This window comes from Bos indicus, chromosome 10 (genome assembly GCF_029378745.1).
Source record: "Bos indicus isolate NIAB-ARS_2022 breed Sahiwal x Tharparkar chromosome 10, NIAB-ARS_B.indTharparkar_mat_pri_1.0, whole genome shotgun sequence".
Taxonomy (NCBI): domain Eukaryota; kingdom Metazoa; phylum Chordata; class Mammalia; order Artiodactyla; family Bovidae; genus Bos; species Bos indicus.
This window is the reverse complement of record NC_091769.1, coordinates 52,110,112-52,127,407: the sequence shown is the minus strand read 5'-3', so window position 1 is coordinate 52,127,407 and position 17,296 is coordinate 52,110,112. Positions and strand designations below refer to the sequence as shown.

The window sequence follows — 17,296 nt, the reverse complement described above, 5'->3', positions numbered from 1 at the left end:
TTTTAAAATAATTAAAGCCCAAAAGGGAAAAAGAAAAAGTGAAGAGGAAAAAATATATACACTTAAAGGAAAGCAAAAGGTGGTGAAAATAAAGAACAGATTAAAGGCTAATAAAAGAAATTACTAGAAGTAGAAGGGTGACAATTTTTGAGATTATGAATCTAAATAAAAATAAAGCATCATACTCATTATATAAGTTGACCAGTTCTCATTTAACTGCACAGATGATAGAACAGAATCATTGAGCTAGGAACTCATTGAGTAGATGATGGAAGGGTGGTCATTTCTGTCAGAAAAAAAGGCATGTGCATGGTTACAGTTGAACTGTGAAAGGCAAATCACATTTGAAGATTTGCAAGCAGTCTGGTGAGGCTAGAGAACATGGGAAGGTGCAGGGTTCAGGTCATGAATCAACCTGTTACCTGAAGCAGATTAAATATCCAGGTAGAAGTGTCCACTCCAGAGCTACAAATAGAAGTCTGGAGCTCAAAAGAGAGGTTCATAACTATAAGTGACTTATTTCAGGGAAATATTCCACATGAAATACTGTACCGACTGACCGACTGGATTACTTTCACATTGGTAAATAAAAAACTTAATGAACCAATTAGGTTGCTATGGTAGAAAATCTTTTATACTGATGATCTTATAGGGAAGGAAGAGAGTTGGAGTGGGAAATGGTGGTGAATTTCCATGTTCAGAAACCAACAATTATGACTGAAATAAACCTTGGACCTTCCGTTAGGAATACCGATTTTCTGCAGATAAGGGCTAAATCAACAAAAATTTCTCAAGAAGAAAATCTAACCAGCTAAGCCTATAGGGTAAAGTTTTCTATGAACCCATCAGTTGATTTCTCTGGGCTTCCGTGAGCAACATAAAATTCCTCTTTCATCCAATAAGCGATTGCAGTCTCTCAAATGTCTGCTGCTGCTGCTAAGTCACTTCAGTCATGTCCGACTCTGTGTGACCCCATAGACGGCAGCCCACCAGGCTCCCCCATCCCTGGGATTCTCCAGGCAAGAACACTGGAGTGGGTTGCCATTTCCTTCTCCAATGCATGAAAGTGAAAAGTGACAGTGAAATCGCTCTTAGCAACCCCATGGACTACAGCCTACCAGGCTTCTCCGTCCATGGGATTTTCCAGGCAAGAGTACTGGAGTGGAGTGCCATTGCCTTTTCCATCTCCCATGTCAGGCACTGGTAAAAATTCCCTTAATTCACTCCTTATCTTACAAATGAGGGAATTCTGGGGTTCACCTGGCATACAGAGCATTGAACTGACTCTTGGTAAAATCACCTTAATTCTTTCTGAACTTAATCCTCCCCATCTTCTCTAGTTCTCCTGTGCTCTGGGCATGTTTCCCCAGAGGATGTTGTAAGGTTAGCACAGCTCCAATGCCACCACACAGTATCATTTCACCCCAGGATCATCATGGGCACCTCTTTGTAGGCTGCTTCAAAATATGTGTAAACTAGTGATTCTTGAATGTTAATAGACATAAAAATCACTAGGAAAGCTTATTAAAATAAGAATTCCTGGACCCACTTGAAAGTTTCTAATTTAGAAGATCCTGGGTGGTGCTCAAGAATCTGAATTTAAACAAATCACTCCTCTCTTCCCCAGAGCTCACCTCCCCATTACTATAGGGAAGGTAGTGATACTACTGAAAACAATCGTAACTACATGACAACGAACAACAATGGTAATTACATTATAGTTTTCGACAAAGACATTTCTCCCTACACCAGAACCTAATTCTGGCAGACTTTGGTTGTAGGATTGGCCCCTCATCTAGGCCATAGTAAAATCGTGAGTTCCTTAATAGGTACCAAGTGTCCTCTGACAACACCACTGTCTAAATGGAGTATACTATTCCATTTAAAAAAATAAAAGAAGAATTCATAATCAGTTTATTTAAGCAAGCACCCAGGCGCCCTTCCAAAAAAGTGAACTAGAACAGCAAAACAAACAAAATAAACATTTATTAGAAGACAAAAATATTTGTAAAATATTTATAAAAGCCATAAAACAAACAAAAGGAAAGTAAAATTTCTAGAGCAAAGCAGAGATTAGTTTTTGACAGACATTATCTGCAAATAGATTCAACTAGAATCAATCAGATTTAACTAGTATTCACTGAATTCTCACAGTATGCCAACAACAGGACTGGAACACTAGCTCCATTAATCCACAAACAAACACGTAAGGAGTTCTTCCTAACCGTCTTAACAGATGAAGAAATGAGAGATGAGAGCCGGGATTTGATCCAAGGTTGGCTGAATCCAGCCCCCTTCTCTATTACACATTTTCCCAAGACTATATTGTTATATAAATTTCATTTAAAAATAAATATAAAACAATAACAGCTAATATTTATCGACACCTTACTAAGAGCCGGACCCTGTGTTAAAAACTTTAGATATACTAGCTTACTTCAACCTTAAAATCGATGAATTAGGTACAATCATCCTTTACCTACAGACATGCATCTGAGCATGGGGAAGATTAAATATTAACATGTACTGTGAACAAAGGCACACCACCATTCAGTTCAGTTCAGTCAGTCGCTCAGTTGTGGCCAACTCTTTGCGACCCCATGAATCGCAGCACGCCAGGCCTCCCTGTCCATCACCAACTCCCGGAGTTCACCCAGACTCACGTCCATCGAGTCAGTGATGCCATACAGCCATCTCATCCTCTGTCATCCCCTTCTCCTCCTGCCCCCAATCCCTCCCAGCATCAGAGTCTTTTCCAATGAGTCAACTCTTCGCATGAGGTGGCCAAAGTACTGGAGTTTCAGCTTCAGCATCATTCCTTCCAAAGAAATCCCAGGGCTGATCTCCTTCAGAATGGACTGGTTGGATCTCCTTGCAGTCCAAGGGACTCTCAAGAGTCTTCTCCAACACCACAGGTCAAAAGCATCAATTCTTCGGCACTCAGCCTTCTTCACAGTCCAACTCTCACATCCATACATGACCACAGGAAAAACCATAGCCTTGACTAGACGAAACTTTGTTGGCAAAGTAATGTCTCTGCTTTTGAATATGCTATCTAGGTTGGTCATAACTTTCCTTCCACCATTAGAGAGGCTTAAATTATGTCTAGTTTTCTAATATAGATCTGATATTTAATCTTGATTGCTTTTGGAATGATTTGAAGACTGTGTTTGGCATACCTTACTGAAAAAAATACCTTCCTCTAGTTTTTTAAGAGGTGGAATGATGCAACATTCTTTCCAGTTTTCATTTCAGCAAAGCCATGAAGAGTATTTTTTTAAGAGACTCTAAAGAAAGGAGTGAAATAAATACACTCAAGGTGAACTACATTAAAGCTCAAAACTCCCTAAATTAATGTAAAATTCTGTGAGGAGGTCTTCTTTGATCACGAGATCGATCAGACAGATTATTAACCTATCAGCTCAGTTACTACGTTTGCTTATTTAGCATAAAACACTGGATAGTTCTGTAGATGGAAATTAACTTGGCCTGAATTTAGGTAAGAGTAATATAATCTGAGAATTAGAAAGATGATTTATGGAAAATGGGTATAGAAGAAAACCTAATATTTTACTTAAGTTTTACACACTTTCGTGTCCCTTAAATATAAAAATAATTCCACTAGAACACTGGAAAATGTGTTCAGCAGTCACTGAACATCTGGTGTCCAGCACTGTCTCACTCTCCCAAGTGTGTTCAAGGCACAAGGAAATCAGACACACACTAACTCCTCAATCTGTCATGATTTAGATTTACAGGGCTATTTTTTCCCCATCTCTATCAGGCTTCTCACTTTAGAAGAGATTTTAATTCCAGAACATTTCATATCCATTAGTAGTCCTTTCCCATTCTCCCCTCTTTTCTGCGCCTGGAAGCTACTAACCTATTTTCTGTCTACAGATCTGCCTATTATTGACACTTTATAGAAACAGTATCACACAATATGTAGCCTTTTGTGACTGGCTTCTTTCATTTAGCATGTTGGTAAGAATCACCCATGGCAAAGCATACATTGGTATTTCCTTTTTTGAGACTGAATAATATTCCACTGGGATGGCTGGCTGGCATCACTGATTCAATGGACCTAAGTTTGCGCAAACTCCAGGAGACAGTGACGAACAGGGAAGCCTGGCATGCTGCCTGTTTGCATGGGGTTGCAAAGAGGCAGACACGACTGAGCAACTGAACAACAACAACATTCCATTGTATGGATATGGACACACCCGCATTTTGCTCATCAACTCATCATCTAAAGGATACTCTGACTGTTCCCATTTTTGGCAATTAGGAATAATATTTTTGTATGCTTCTATGTGGTGTTAGATTTTGTCAAATGCTTTTTTCTCTCTACACAGATGACTGTATGGTTTTGTCCTTTGTTCTATCAATGTGGAATATTACACTGACTGATTTTTTGGGTATTAAACTGACCTTCCATTGCTGGGATAAATCCTATTTGGTCATACTATATAATCCTTTAATTTGCTGATTTCTGTTTGATAGTATTTCATTGAGGATTCTTGGGTCTATATTCATAGAGAACACTGGTGTATGATTTTTATATGATGTCTTTTTCTGAGAAGTCTTGTACACTCTGGCCTCAAGTTTTAAACTGAGAATTATTTTCAATGGCTTGATTTGCAGAACATTACTTTCTAGTTCATCTGCCTCCCAACATTTCTCCCTAAGCCCTCTCTCAATCCCTATTCTCTTCACTAAGACTTTCTGTTCTCTTCAGCCTCTAGTTGTTGAAATACTGCTAAGCTAAGTCGATTCAGTCGTGTCCGACTCTGTGCGACCCCACTGACAGCAGCCCACCAGGCTCCCCTGTCCCTGAGATTCTCTAGGCAAGAACACTGGAGTGGGTTGCCATTTCCTTCTCCAGTGCATGAAAGTGAAAAGTGAAAGTGAATTTGCTCAGTTGTGTCCGACTCCTAGCGACCCCATGGACTGCAGCGCACCAGGCTCCTCCGTCCATGGGATTTTCCAGGCAAGAGGACTGCAGTGGGGTGCCATTGAACTATTTCTTCCCAATTTACTCTACTTACTCATATCCTACAAGACTAATATTAAATCTCTCTTTCTCTTGAAGCCTTGACAGACCATCCAACCTACAGAACTCTCTCATTTTTTTAGGATGCTAATAACATATTACAAACTAACATGTGCTTGTTGCTTACAACTTATAAAAACTCATTGTGCATTTAATTCTCACAACTCTGAAAAATGTATGCTTACTATTAAGCAAATTTTGTACAGAATTAAGTGGTTCATAATTATATAGCTACAAAGTAAAATATTAATCCCTAAGCTATTAGTGGCGTTCTGAAGAAAGAAAGTGTTCATCACCTTCTAGTTCTGGGATCAAGCTTTTATTTCTCAAATTTAATCTTTCCTCCTTTGTATACCTAACAAATACTTAAAATGATTGCTGACTACACATCAGATGCTACTTGGGGTAGTGAGAATAATGACTAAAGGACAGTGAAAAATAATGCAGCCCCCCAAATCTATGTATATGACCAGAAACTGTAATATTCAAAAACTAAAGCTTAAAAAATCAATACTAAACTAATAATCAAATTATCTCACCCCAGAAGATTAGAAATTAGTTATTTGTAGGATTATAATCCTTTAAGAATATCCTACACCAAAGAAACCAAGGACTTCTAAATCCAAACATCATTAGGATTGTATTCTTATGACTTTAGTTGTATAAACAGAAGTATATAAATTTGTAACCTCATTGAGTATAATATATCTAATTTGAGACAATGGTAAACTGAAAATTTGCCTGAAACCTACCTAACCAAAGGCAATTTAGAATATCCATGGCGATTATGGGAAACTTTTGAAATCCTCAAACTTGAATAGCTCTAAAATTTCCCAAACTGAATGAAACACATATTTCAATTGGTAGTTTGAAGTTTCCATTGTCAGGAGCCTAAAACTGCCTTTCTGCAAAGTAACATTTTAAAATTAAATGCAAAGATAAAATAGGAGAAGTGGCCAAGATGGTGGAGTGGGAAGACATTGAACTCACCCTCCTCCCTCAGGCACACCAAAATTATAACTATTTAAAGAGTAATTACTGGTAAGAATGACTGGAAGACTAGCAGAAAAGATCTTCTGTAAGTACATATACAAAGAAGGAACCACAATGAGGTGGATTAGAGAGGCTGAGATGCAATATAATCAAGGCCCATGTTCCTAGACAGGTGACCTGCAAGCAGGAGAATAAGAACAATTGTGGAGATGCTCCCCCAAGGAGCCGGGGTCTGAGCTCCACACCATGCTTCCCAGCCTGGGGACTCTGTACCAGGAAGAGAAGCCCCCAGAACATTTATCTTTGAAGGCCAGTGAGGCTTACCTTCAGGAGACCCAAAGAGCTGTGGGAAATTCCATTCTTAAGGGCACACACAGAACATGTTCTGAGACCCAAGGCAGGAACACTAATTTGAAAGAAGCCTGGGTCATACCCACCAGCTGATCTTAGAGAGTCTATCAAAGAGGAAGGGGGCCACTGGGGCTCCCTCAAAATGAGGTGGCAAAGGAATATGCTCCAAATGCAAGAACAAGATAAAGTACCAGAAGAACTAAGTAAACTGGAGATAGGCAATCTACCACATAAAGTGTTCAAGGTAATAATCATAAATGTGCTCAAAGAACTTGAGAGAAGAACAAATGAACACAATGAGAATTTTAACAAAGAGTTAGAAAATATAAAAACCAAACAGAGCTGAAGAATACGATAACTGAAATAGAAAATACACTGGGAGGCATCAACAGTAGATTGTATGATCCACAGGAACATTTTAGTGAACCAGTAGACAGAGTAGGGGAAATCATCCAAGCTGAACAAAAAAAATAATTTTTCTAAAATGAGGGCAGTTTAACAGACCTCTGTGACAATATCAGATGTGCTAATATTCACATTATAGGGGTCCCAGAAGAAGAAAGAAAGGGGCAGAGAACACATTTGAAGACATAAGGGCTGAAGACTTGCCTAATTAGGGAAAGGAAATGCAATGTCCCATATAGGGTTAACTCAAAGAGGAATATACCAAAGCATATTGTAATTAAAATGACAAAAATTGAAGTTAAAGAGAGAATATTAAAAATAGCAAAGGGAAAGCAACTAGTTATATACAAGGGAACTCCCATAAGACTATGAGCTGACATTTTAGCACAAACTCTGCAGGTCATAAGGGAGTAGCATGATACATTTAAAATGATGAAAGGAAGAAAAGCTACAATCAAAAATACCCAGCAAGACTATCATTAATAGTTGAAGGGAAAATCAAGAGTTTCACAGGTAAGTAAAAGCTAAAAGAGTTCAGCAGCACAAAATAGTTTTTACAAGAAATGTTAAAGGGACTTGTCTAAGCAGAAAAGACCACAATTAGAAATATGAAAATTATGAAAGGAGGAATCTCATTGGGAAAGGCAAGTATATGATAAAGATAGTAAATCAACCACCTATAAAGCTAGCAGTGGCAACCCACTCCAGTACTCTTGCCTGGAAAATCCCATGGATGGAGGAGCCTGGTGGGCTGCCGTCTATGGGGTCGCACAGAGTCGGACACGACAGAAGCGACTTAGCAGCAGTAGCAGCAGCATAAAGCTAGCAGGAAAGTTAAAAGACAAAGGTAGTTAAGTTATCTATATCCACAATGAGTAGTTAAGGGATACATAAAACAAAACTTATCAACCTGGTTTCTCTGGTTTACATCTGCTAGTTCATATCCTTCCTGGTGAAGGCCAGGCCCAGTACTGGATGAAAACTGCTAACAAGGAGAATCCTGAAAGGTGTCTAGAATTAAAGCTGGAGATGAGCCCACTAAGTTTTTATATGATCAGACTCAGGCAACTGCTACACAACTTCATCAAGCAATTTCTGGACTTTTCCAAAGCCTGTTGACTGGGACATAATTCAAGCTTGCACACAAAAATCTGCTGAACCTGTTCATGACAATTATATTCGACTTCAGATTGTTAAGGAAAATTTTGGTCTTCCTTCAAATGTTGATCCCACGTGGGGAGCTTTTGATTTTGTGTTTATCAGTGGGCTGAACTGGGACCTTTCCCTTCTAGTAAAAAGGACCAGGATGGGATGGGTAACCCATGGGATGTCCAGTTCAGATGCAGTTAATCTGGTATACCAGCTCTCTCCCACTTTAGAGGAGTCATCTAAAAGGAAGATCAACAAAATTCTTAATCTTCAACGCAAGCAAATGAAAACCCCTTAAAACAAAACAAAACACACAAAAAAACCCTCCTAGTTGTTATTACCTTTGCAAAACAGCCAGGACATTGGAAAAGAGACTGTTACAAATACAAACTTCTGGCACCTTCAGGTCTCTTAACTAGTTTTTCCACTGTCCTAATCCTCAAGGAAGTGGCTCTGAGGAACTACAGGGGGCTCCTCCCAACCCTCCCTCTTACTCATCTTAGAGAAATGTTTCTCCAGACTGGGGCTGAATCTCTTCCAGTCCTAACATTAGAGCCACATCTCAGTGCTCAACCCTACTACTATAAAGCAGCACTCTTTCAGAGTACTGAGACAGTTCAAACAGTGAGGCTCTCTAGTGAACTTCACGAGTTTCTTTCTCTGAATCTATTCCCTTTGGTTTAGACCCTTTGAGAGATAAATACTCTTTTCTTCTCAGCTCCTCCATCCATATCCATTTTCACCTGAGATTTCTTAGGGAAATATAATTCCAGAATTCCTCCAAGAAAGAGGGGGAAATTAATTACTTTTCCCTTCTTTAGTTAAAAAACTGCCACTGCCCTTTTGGTGAAGGCCACCAAAAAAAAAAAAAAAAAAACTGTTATGGGATCCCCTTTAACCACTTTTGTACCTCATGTAGGAAAAGCTCACCTGAATTCTCATCATAGTCAACATTTCTCAGACACCTGCCTCACCTCCTGTAAGTCTTTATGTTAACTGCTCTTCATAGAACTCTTTCACAGAGTAAAGGTAGCCCTGCTGCTCTTCTCCCCTCTGTCACTGATGAAGTCCCTCATGACTGCTTAACACTGACAGGTCTCCGCTTGACTCCTTGAGATGATATGCAGGAAAATGCTTTAGGAAACACTGACTTCTCATGGTTCTCTGATGGTTTCTTTTTAAGAAGTGACAATGACAAATACTGTGCTGGGCATGATATTACAACTCCTTTTAATACTGTTGCAGCAGCATCTTTACTTATGGCTACTTGGGCTAAACAGGCTGAATTATATACTCTTACACAGGCTTGTCCTTCAAAGTGCCACTGATAGTAGACATGCTTTCAGAGTAGCTCATGATTTTGGAATGTTGTAGGAGCAACATGGCTTCCTTACATGTGTGCTTAGTCACTCAGTCACGTCTGACTCTTTGCCACCCCATGGGCTGTAGCCCGCCAAGCTCCTCTGTCCATGGGGATTCTCCAGGTAAGAATACTGGAGTGGGTTGCCATGCCCTCCTCCAGGGGATCTTCCCAACTTAGGGATCAAACCTGGGTCTCCCACATTACAGGTGGTTTTTTTTTACTGTCTGAGTCACCAGGGAAGCCCAAGAATACTGGAGTGGATAGCCTATCCCTTCTCCAGGGGATCTTTCCAACCCAGGAATTGAACTGGGGTCTCCTGCATTGCAGGCAGATTCTTTACCAGTTGAGCTACCAGGGAAGCCAAAATTTTAAATGACCCTTATATTCAAGAATTATTGGATGCAATACTTTTTACCTGCTGCTTTTATTAAGATTTCAGGATATTCTAAACTTTACTTTCTGTAAGCTAAAAGAAATCACCGTGTTGACATTTCCAGAAAGAATGCTGCCCTTAAAGAAATCAATAACAACCAAACCTCTGGCATGGTCCAAAGAGATATTTCCCCAAATGGTGACTTTTAGAAAAAGTATAGAAGCCAAACACTGTTGGCCTCAAAGAAGGGAAAACAAGACTAGAAATTCAACAATTGTTGGTTTGACAAAAAGAGGAAGCTCTGGTTTGGACCAAATAACAACTCAGTCCTAGTGGAGATTCTAAAATTCTCACTCCTAACCACTGTTGGTCTACTGACAAACCATTGGTCTACTGACAAAATGATAGTGTTCATGAATCAGCATTGGTGAGGCAACATTACGGCTCCCAGAAGTTATCACTTAACCCGTTTGTCTGAAATATATACCCCAAATAAGCCTGTCTGCACTGCTCCTGGACATTTCAAACGGCCTAATGACCATGTGAGGTCTGGAAAAGGATTTCATACAACTTCCTCCATCTCATGAATATAAATATGTTTTAGTTCTGGTCTGTATGTTTTTACACTGGGCTGAAGCCACCTCCTGCAGACAGGCTACTGCCTCTTCTGTGACTAAAGTCCCTTTGAAAAAGATTATCACTACCTGGACAACTCTTTAACTTCATAGTGATCAAGGAACTCATCTTACTAGTCAGTAAGACAACTGTACACTGTTTGGCCAGTTTCACAAGACTTTGACCATACTTACCACTGTCAACCCTCTAGTTTAGTCAAATGCACTAATGATATTGTTAAGATTCAACAGGAAATTTGTAGAGTCCCTAAAAAACCTTGGCCAAAAGCATCACCACAGCGGTCCTTCTAGATCGTAGATCGATATCTTTTGGAACTCATAAACTCTCATACTTTGAAATAGTCATTGAATGCCCAGTGCACTTGGCTCCTGCCTCTTGACTCACTGGTAAGAAAGATTCTGCAATATTGCAAAGGCCAAATTGCTTCTATTAAAAACAATCATGTATACCTGTGGCGGATTCATTTTGATATTTGGCAAAACTAATACAATTATGTAAAGTTTAAAAATAAAATAAAATTAAAAAAAAATAAAAGCAATCATGTTTTGGTACAGCAATCTTTTTACAGTGTGCTCTTGGGAGACAAAGACATTGAGCAGCACACCTTACGCTCTGTGGAGATTCTATCTACTGGAAAAAACTTACAGAAAGACTTCCTTCAACCTTGCTGGAAAGATCCCTCTATCTAGTACTGCTAACCAACCCATGTGTCACTGAACTCCAGGGAACAGACTTTGGATTTATGTGATACAGTGAAAGAAAGCACCAAACTCTTGCTGGCCCTGCACGTCACTGGGGACCTGAAAGTAAAGATTCCCTGGAATTGAAGTAGACAATACCTGATGAGACAGCCTTCCCAAGATAATCTGGACCAGGTCTGTTGGAAACTTGCCTGCCAGACCTTTAATGATGACATGATACTTCAGAAGATCTTAGATGTCTATGATCTTGGTAACACAAGGGTTTTACATAAAAATGGCCTAAAAGAGTTCTCCCTCCTACACTTCCTTGTTAGTAGAATATGACCTCAATAGGTTTTCAATCTGCATGCTTTCCCTCTGATGTGAGAAACTACACCAAAGGTCCTCTTGGCACTGAGAGATAAAATGCTGCTGAAACCAGAAAACTGGACTCCTTACCAGCAATGCTTTCAGAGAAAGGTCTTGATCAAAAGGAGAAAATATAAAAAATTAATGAACACAAACCTCAATCAAAATAGACTTGGGAGATCAGAAAAGGGAGCTCTACCACTTATGACAGTAGCAGAGCCCAACAGAAAAAAGAAAAACTTCTTCTTACCTGGCAAGAGTTCACGCAATGAGAGGAGACTGTCACAAGTTAGGCAACAAAAAGCAACTATACTTCAAACTCTCAATTTCTCCAGTGGACTCTGTTTACTACAGCTCTCCAATTTCCTTTTCCCTTCTTTAAAAGAGTACTCTACTCTCCTTGCTGTGGAAGGATGTGCATGGGGTTTGCCATGGCTGTAGACCCCAAACTGCAATTCTTTGCTGATTCTGAATAAACTCATTTTGGCTGTAGGAATAACTGGCAGTCTATTTCTCAAAAACTGTCACTGAACTTGCCCTCGCACTGTAAACAACTAGAAAAGTACATGAAATTGCCTCCTTTAAATGGAATATCATGCAGTATGGGACTGTGATTCTAGAGATAAAAGAAACAAGGGAATGAAACCATCACAATATTGTAAAGCAATTATCCTCCAATTAAAAATAAAATTTTTTAAAAATTTAAAAAAAAGAAAAGAAACAAGGGAAGACCTTTTGCATCATGGGATGTTAAGACCAAAGTAGAACGTGCTGATCTCACTGAAATGATGAAATAGATTAGAGTTTATAGAGAATGAGGTGGTTAAAAAGTAAAAGGCTTAGTACCAGAGAGTACTGACAATGCAGTCAAGGAAACTTATGGGGGTCCCATCAGTTCTCAGGCTGTATACCTGTGGTGACTGGTATACTTCACGAGACGGGATAAAGAACAAAGATCACGGAATTTGTATGCTGAATAATCCTCAGAGCTCATACAGGGTTGGGGACGTCTGAGTTTTGACTAACCAGAGTAGAAAGACCTAGTTGAACACTGAGAATATTCACTACAAAATCCAGAAGGATCCCAACTTAGTAATCTTAATATATTTTATTATCTTAGTAAAAGATAAACTAGTCCTTAATGAAGCTTAAAATTAAGTGTCAAAAGGGTCTACCTGTACTGCAAGTGATTTAATTACCTAACAGAAAAAAGTCCAGCACTCTTAAAAGAAAGAAAACAAAATCTACATGGTCCATAATGTAATGGGCCCAATGTTCAGCATCCTTTCAAAAATTAATAGATAGGAAAAGCATACATATTTGAAAAAACATTATATATAGTAGAACAAAGATAAGAATGACTGCTAACTTATAAAAAACAGAGCAAGTCATTAAAAAAAAACAGAATGACATCTTTAAAGTGTTGAAGCAAAATAAAACAAAATAAAAACTGTTGAATCAGAATTTTATATTCACAAAAAATCATAAAAAATGAAAACAAAATAAATATTCAGATAAACAGAAGCTGAGAGAATTTGTCACTAACAGATCCACACTATAAGAAATGCTAAAGAAAGCTCTCTATACAGAAGAAAAATTATATCAGAAAGAAACATAGGCAAAAAAAAAGAGAGAGGGCTAGAAACAGTAAGTATGTGAGTAAATGTAAAATAATTTTGTTTTCTCATGATGGCTCAGATGGTAAAGAATCTGCCTGCAATGCTGGAGATCCAGATTTGATCCCTGGGTTGGGAAGATACCCTGGAAAAGGGAATGCCTACCCACTCCGATATTCTTGCCTGGAGAATTCCATGGACAGAGGAGCCTGGTGGGCTACAGTCCATGGGGTTGCAAAAAACCAGACACAACTGAGCAACTAACACTTTCACTTTGAAGAGATAGTTGAATTTTTAAAACAAGAAGTGTAGCAATGTACTATGGGCTACATACATACGTTACAGTGAATTCTAGAACAGCTGCAGCATGAAGGATGCAATGAAAAACAGAAGAATTCCGTTGTACTGTTATTACATTACAGTATAACATAATACTTTTAAATAGTAGACTGTGATTAAAACGCACATTGTAATTACTAAAGCAACTACTTTAAAAAGAGGCTTAGCTGATAATCCAAAATGAAAGATAAAATGGAGTACTCAATTCATCCGAAATGTGGCAGAAAACGAGGAGAAAGGGGACAAAAAGCAGATGGGACAAGTAGAAATAAAAGTGAAAATGGGAGATTCAAATCCAATCATATCAATAATTGATTAAATACTGAACAACAAACCCCTCACCAAAAAAACCACCACCACCACCACTAGGCACGGGAGAGTACATATTGTATATTCCATTTATATAAAGGAAGGAAAGAGAGGAAGGAAAATTAACAAAGAGGGTCACTGATTGCCTGGGGCCGATGATATGAGAAATGTTTCAGGGTATGGAAATATTCTATATCTTAGTTTGGGTGATGGTTATGTGACAGTGTGTATTTGGTACTTAAATGAATGCATTTTATTGTATGTAAATTATACTTCAGTCTTTTTAAAAGTTTAAAAAAACTTTTTGAATGGCAAAACAGAGACTTAAACCCAGGCAACTTGGAAACAAGCACTTATGTTCTTATTGATCCACTATGTCACTTCTTGTCTGGCCTGAAAGATTAGGTCATCCTCTCAACATGACTTTCCAACACATAGTATTGGGACTTTAAAAAAAGTGCCCAGTTTTTAAATTGAAATATCCTTGGAAGAAAAAAAAAATCCCTAGAAATTAATTTATCAAGACAAGCCTAAGATGTAAATGATGACATCAGTGAAGAACACTGTAGGGCAGATAACTGAAGAGCTTTACACCATGTTCCTGGATGAGATGTCAGTCTTCTAGAAAGAACACTCATCTTCAATTTAATACAGACAGGTAATGGGATGCCAATCAAAATTCCAATGAGAGATGTGTGGAGGAAGGTAAGGTACTTGGAAAACCAAACTGAAATTTTATCTGAAAGAATGTACAAGAACAGCCTAAAGGTTTTGAAAAACCATATAGGAGGGTATATTGCCTGCCATACTCCAACACATCTTTTAAAATCTTATAATTAAAGCAATCTGGTACTAGTGAAAATACTGAGGAGTGATGTTACCAAGATGGCAACACAGACTGCTCCAGACTTTGCTTTCCTTCACAAGAAGCGTAAGGAACAATTGTTAAAGGCCCCTAGAACACAAGGTTAAGCGGGAAGCACTCCCCTGTACCAGAGACCCATGAGAAGGGTTAAGAAAAGCAGCTACATTGTGACTATACTGCCCTCCCAGAGGCCACTGCAGCATCATGGGGAGACATTTCTCTTGACCCTCTGGCTTCTCCAGTGGGAAAGGAGAACTCAGAACTGTGAGCTGACCTGTGGGAGCCACTACTCTGATCTCACACCATGGGAACTGCAGGGGAATCTGCAGAGCTCAACCACCACAGAAATGAGACTGCAACAGAGAGAGGGGGAGGGGTTGCAACACACAAATCCTGGCAGACTGAATTCACATCTGCAGTGACCAAGCAATAATCCCAACCAGTGGCTCTGCTCATCTGCAGAACCAAACTAGGGGCACACTCTGACCAGGGAACACAGATGGGTGCAGATCGGCCTGATTCATCTCCTCAAATGAGGACTTCTGCCAGCCCTACGGCCCAGTCTGCCCTGCCCAAACAAGAAGCTGAACCACAGCACCATTCACTGAAGAGTGTCTTCTAGTCGCATCTGACCAGAATGACTGATAACTCCTGAAAGACATGTGGCCCAGTAGTGCTTGAGCCAAGAAGTGGACAGGCAGGCAGAGCCCACTGACCCCAGAGCTAGGTCAGTATAGGACATGCAGTGCTCGCCTGCAGCTGGGTTCAGTTCATACTATATTACCTATGGCTACTTTGTGCTCCAGGGGCAGAGTTAAGTAGCTTCAATAGAGACCATATTGCCAGCAAAGTCTATAACATTTGCTATCTGGCTGTGTTTTGCAGAAAAAAATTGCTGATCTCTACTCTCTCTGACCTTTTAATGCTCATGGTCATAGTTAGCTGCAAATAGCATCTACAGGAGTTGGGGATATAATGATAAGACAAAGCTGTGTTTCCATTTTCATCTTGACCAGAGATTAATTTACATCTCCAGTTCTTAATTTGTGTTTTTGATTCAAGAAAGTGTTCAGAACCCCAGCTTCTGGGATAGACTCTTTTGGGACAGTTTGTTAGTTTGTTTTTGCCTCTGATATATGTTCCTTTTATTTCAAAATATAATATGGTTTTGTTTTTCTGGGACAGGTCTCATACAAATGGAACACACAAGAATCCAGAGATTTGAGACACAAATAGTCAATGTCCACCTTTACTTTGTCACCCATCAGTCTTCTAGCTATGATAAGACCTTGTTAAGGTCTTATCTGCTTGTTAAGACCTTGAGTAGCCACTGCTCTTTGGGTGTTCAGTCCATGGGTAACATTTTCAATTTTCTCTCAAACCCTCTACTCATTTGCAGAACTGTTCTTTAAGCTGTGGTTTCTCAGGCACCTACCTCAGTAGACCCTGTGAACGCAATCTTGTCTATGCCAACGTGAGAAGCTATTGCTGCCCCGGCCGTTGGCCCGTATCCTGGCAAAATATTGATGACTCCTGGTGGAAAGCCAGCCTAACAAAACAGAATTGGAGGAAACGTGGCTTGTGAAAGCTGATGAAGCACATTAAATCGGATATGCTCCAGTAGACCCCAACTGTAAGGAGGGTGGGAGCCACTCCTGAGGTCGGTTTCTCTTACCTCCTTGATGAGGGCTCCCATGTAGAGTGCGCTGAGTGGTGTTTGTTCTGCTGGTTTAATAACTACTGTATTGCCACAGCACAGAGCTGGAGCAATTTTCCAAGCAAACATCAGCAGGGGGAAGTTCCACTGAAAGGCAAAAACTCAGGGTTGATAGATGGAAAAATATTCCTCCATTACTTTGTTTTCAAGCTGTGACTTCTCAGATTTCTCAGACTGGTCCTCAACATAAATCTTGTCCCACCACAGAGTATAGATGTTTGGATTTTTTAATTACTTCATTAAGAAGAGAACAGGATTGACCTTGAAAATCTCCCCTATTCTCTCTCTGGTCAGCAAATTACTATTTTCCAGCTACCCACAAAAAGAAATCTTATCGTAAAAAGGGAGTCTTTGTTTTGTTTCAGCTTTTCATTGTTGTCATTTTATATGTTTTTAAAATTAGCTTTTGGTTCCAGTAAGTTCTTGTGTATGAAAACTTTTTCTTGCATTTGTGATTTTTTATACCAGGGTTTCAGGCTGGTATAAAAGCTCTTCAGAGAGGAAGACCTAGAAGTCAGCGTGTATTTCACGGCAGTACCTTTTTCTTTACCTACGTGTATTGTCACAAAACACACAATTACAAAAAATAAAGTACATCTGCTGATGAGGATGCAAAAATCTTAGTTCGTCTCCTGGCCACTGCAAAATAAACTAATGGAGACTAAAAAATATATGTGTGTATCTGAGACTGGGGCCTAAGACGGTTTAAACCAATTTTAAAAAGGATATTAAGCTTGTATTGTTATAAGTGCAGGCATGAGCCTCAGTACTATCAGGTGTCGTTGATAATTTCATTAAGAAAGAAAACAGAGACCCTGGTGCCCTGGCTCCAGCCCCTGAGCACAATGTGTTTCTGCCTGAAGCATCTCAGCTGCCATCCTTGAAGGATTCTCACTGGCCCTGGCAAGCTTGCAAAAATATACAAGTGTCGTGCCTTCACCAAACACCCAATTTCTTTCCCCCTTAGTTGTTTATAAACTTGGGAGTACACAGTGATGTTTTAATTCCATCTACAGTATATAAATCTTGGGAGCGCAGTAATTGAGCTGAGCTGGCTGACAAGCGGCTCTTGTCCTGT

General features: G+C 39.4%; 1 protein-coding gene across 1 annotated transcript in view; it reads right to left on the bottom strand.

Moving 5' to 3' along the window:
- The window catches only part of ALDH1A2 (aldehyde dehydrogenase 1 family member A2), a 125,829-nt gene that overhangs the window by 27,626 nt on the left and 80,907 nt on the right, over positions 1-17,296 (bottom strand). Inside the window, exons 6-7 of the mRNA XM_070797496.1 lie at positions 16,177-16,305; positions 15,937-16,050 (exon numbers count right to left, since the gene is read on the bottom strand). Coding sequence (XP_070653597.1) covers positions 15,937-16,050; positions 16,177-16,305 — 243 coding nt within the window. The remainder of the gene's footprint in view (positions 1-15,936; positions 16,051-16,176; positions 16,306-17,296) is intronic.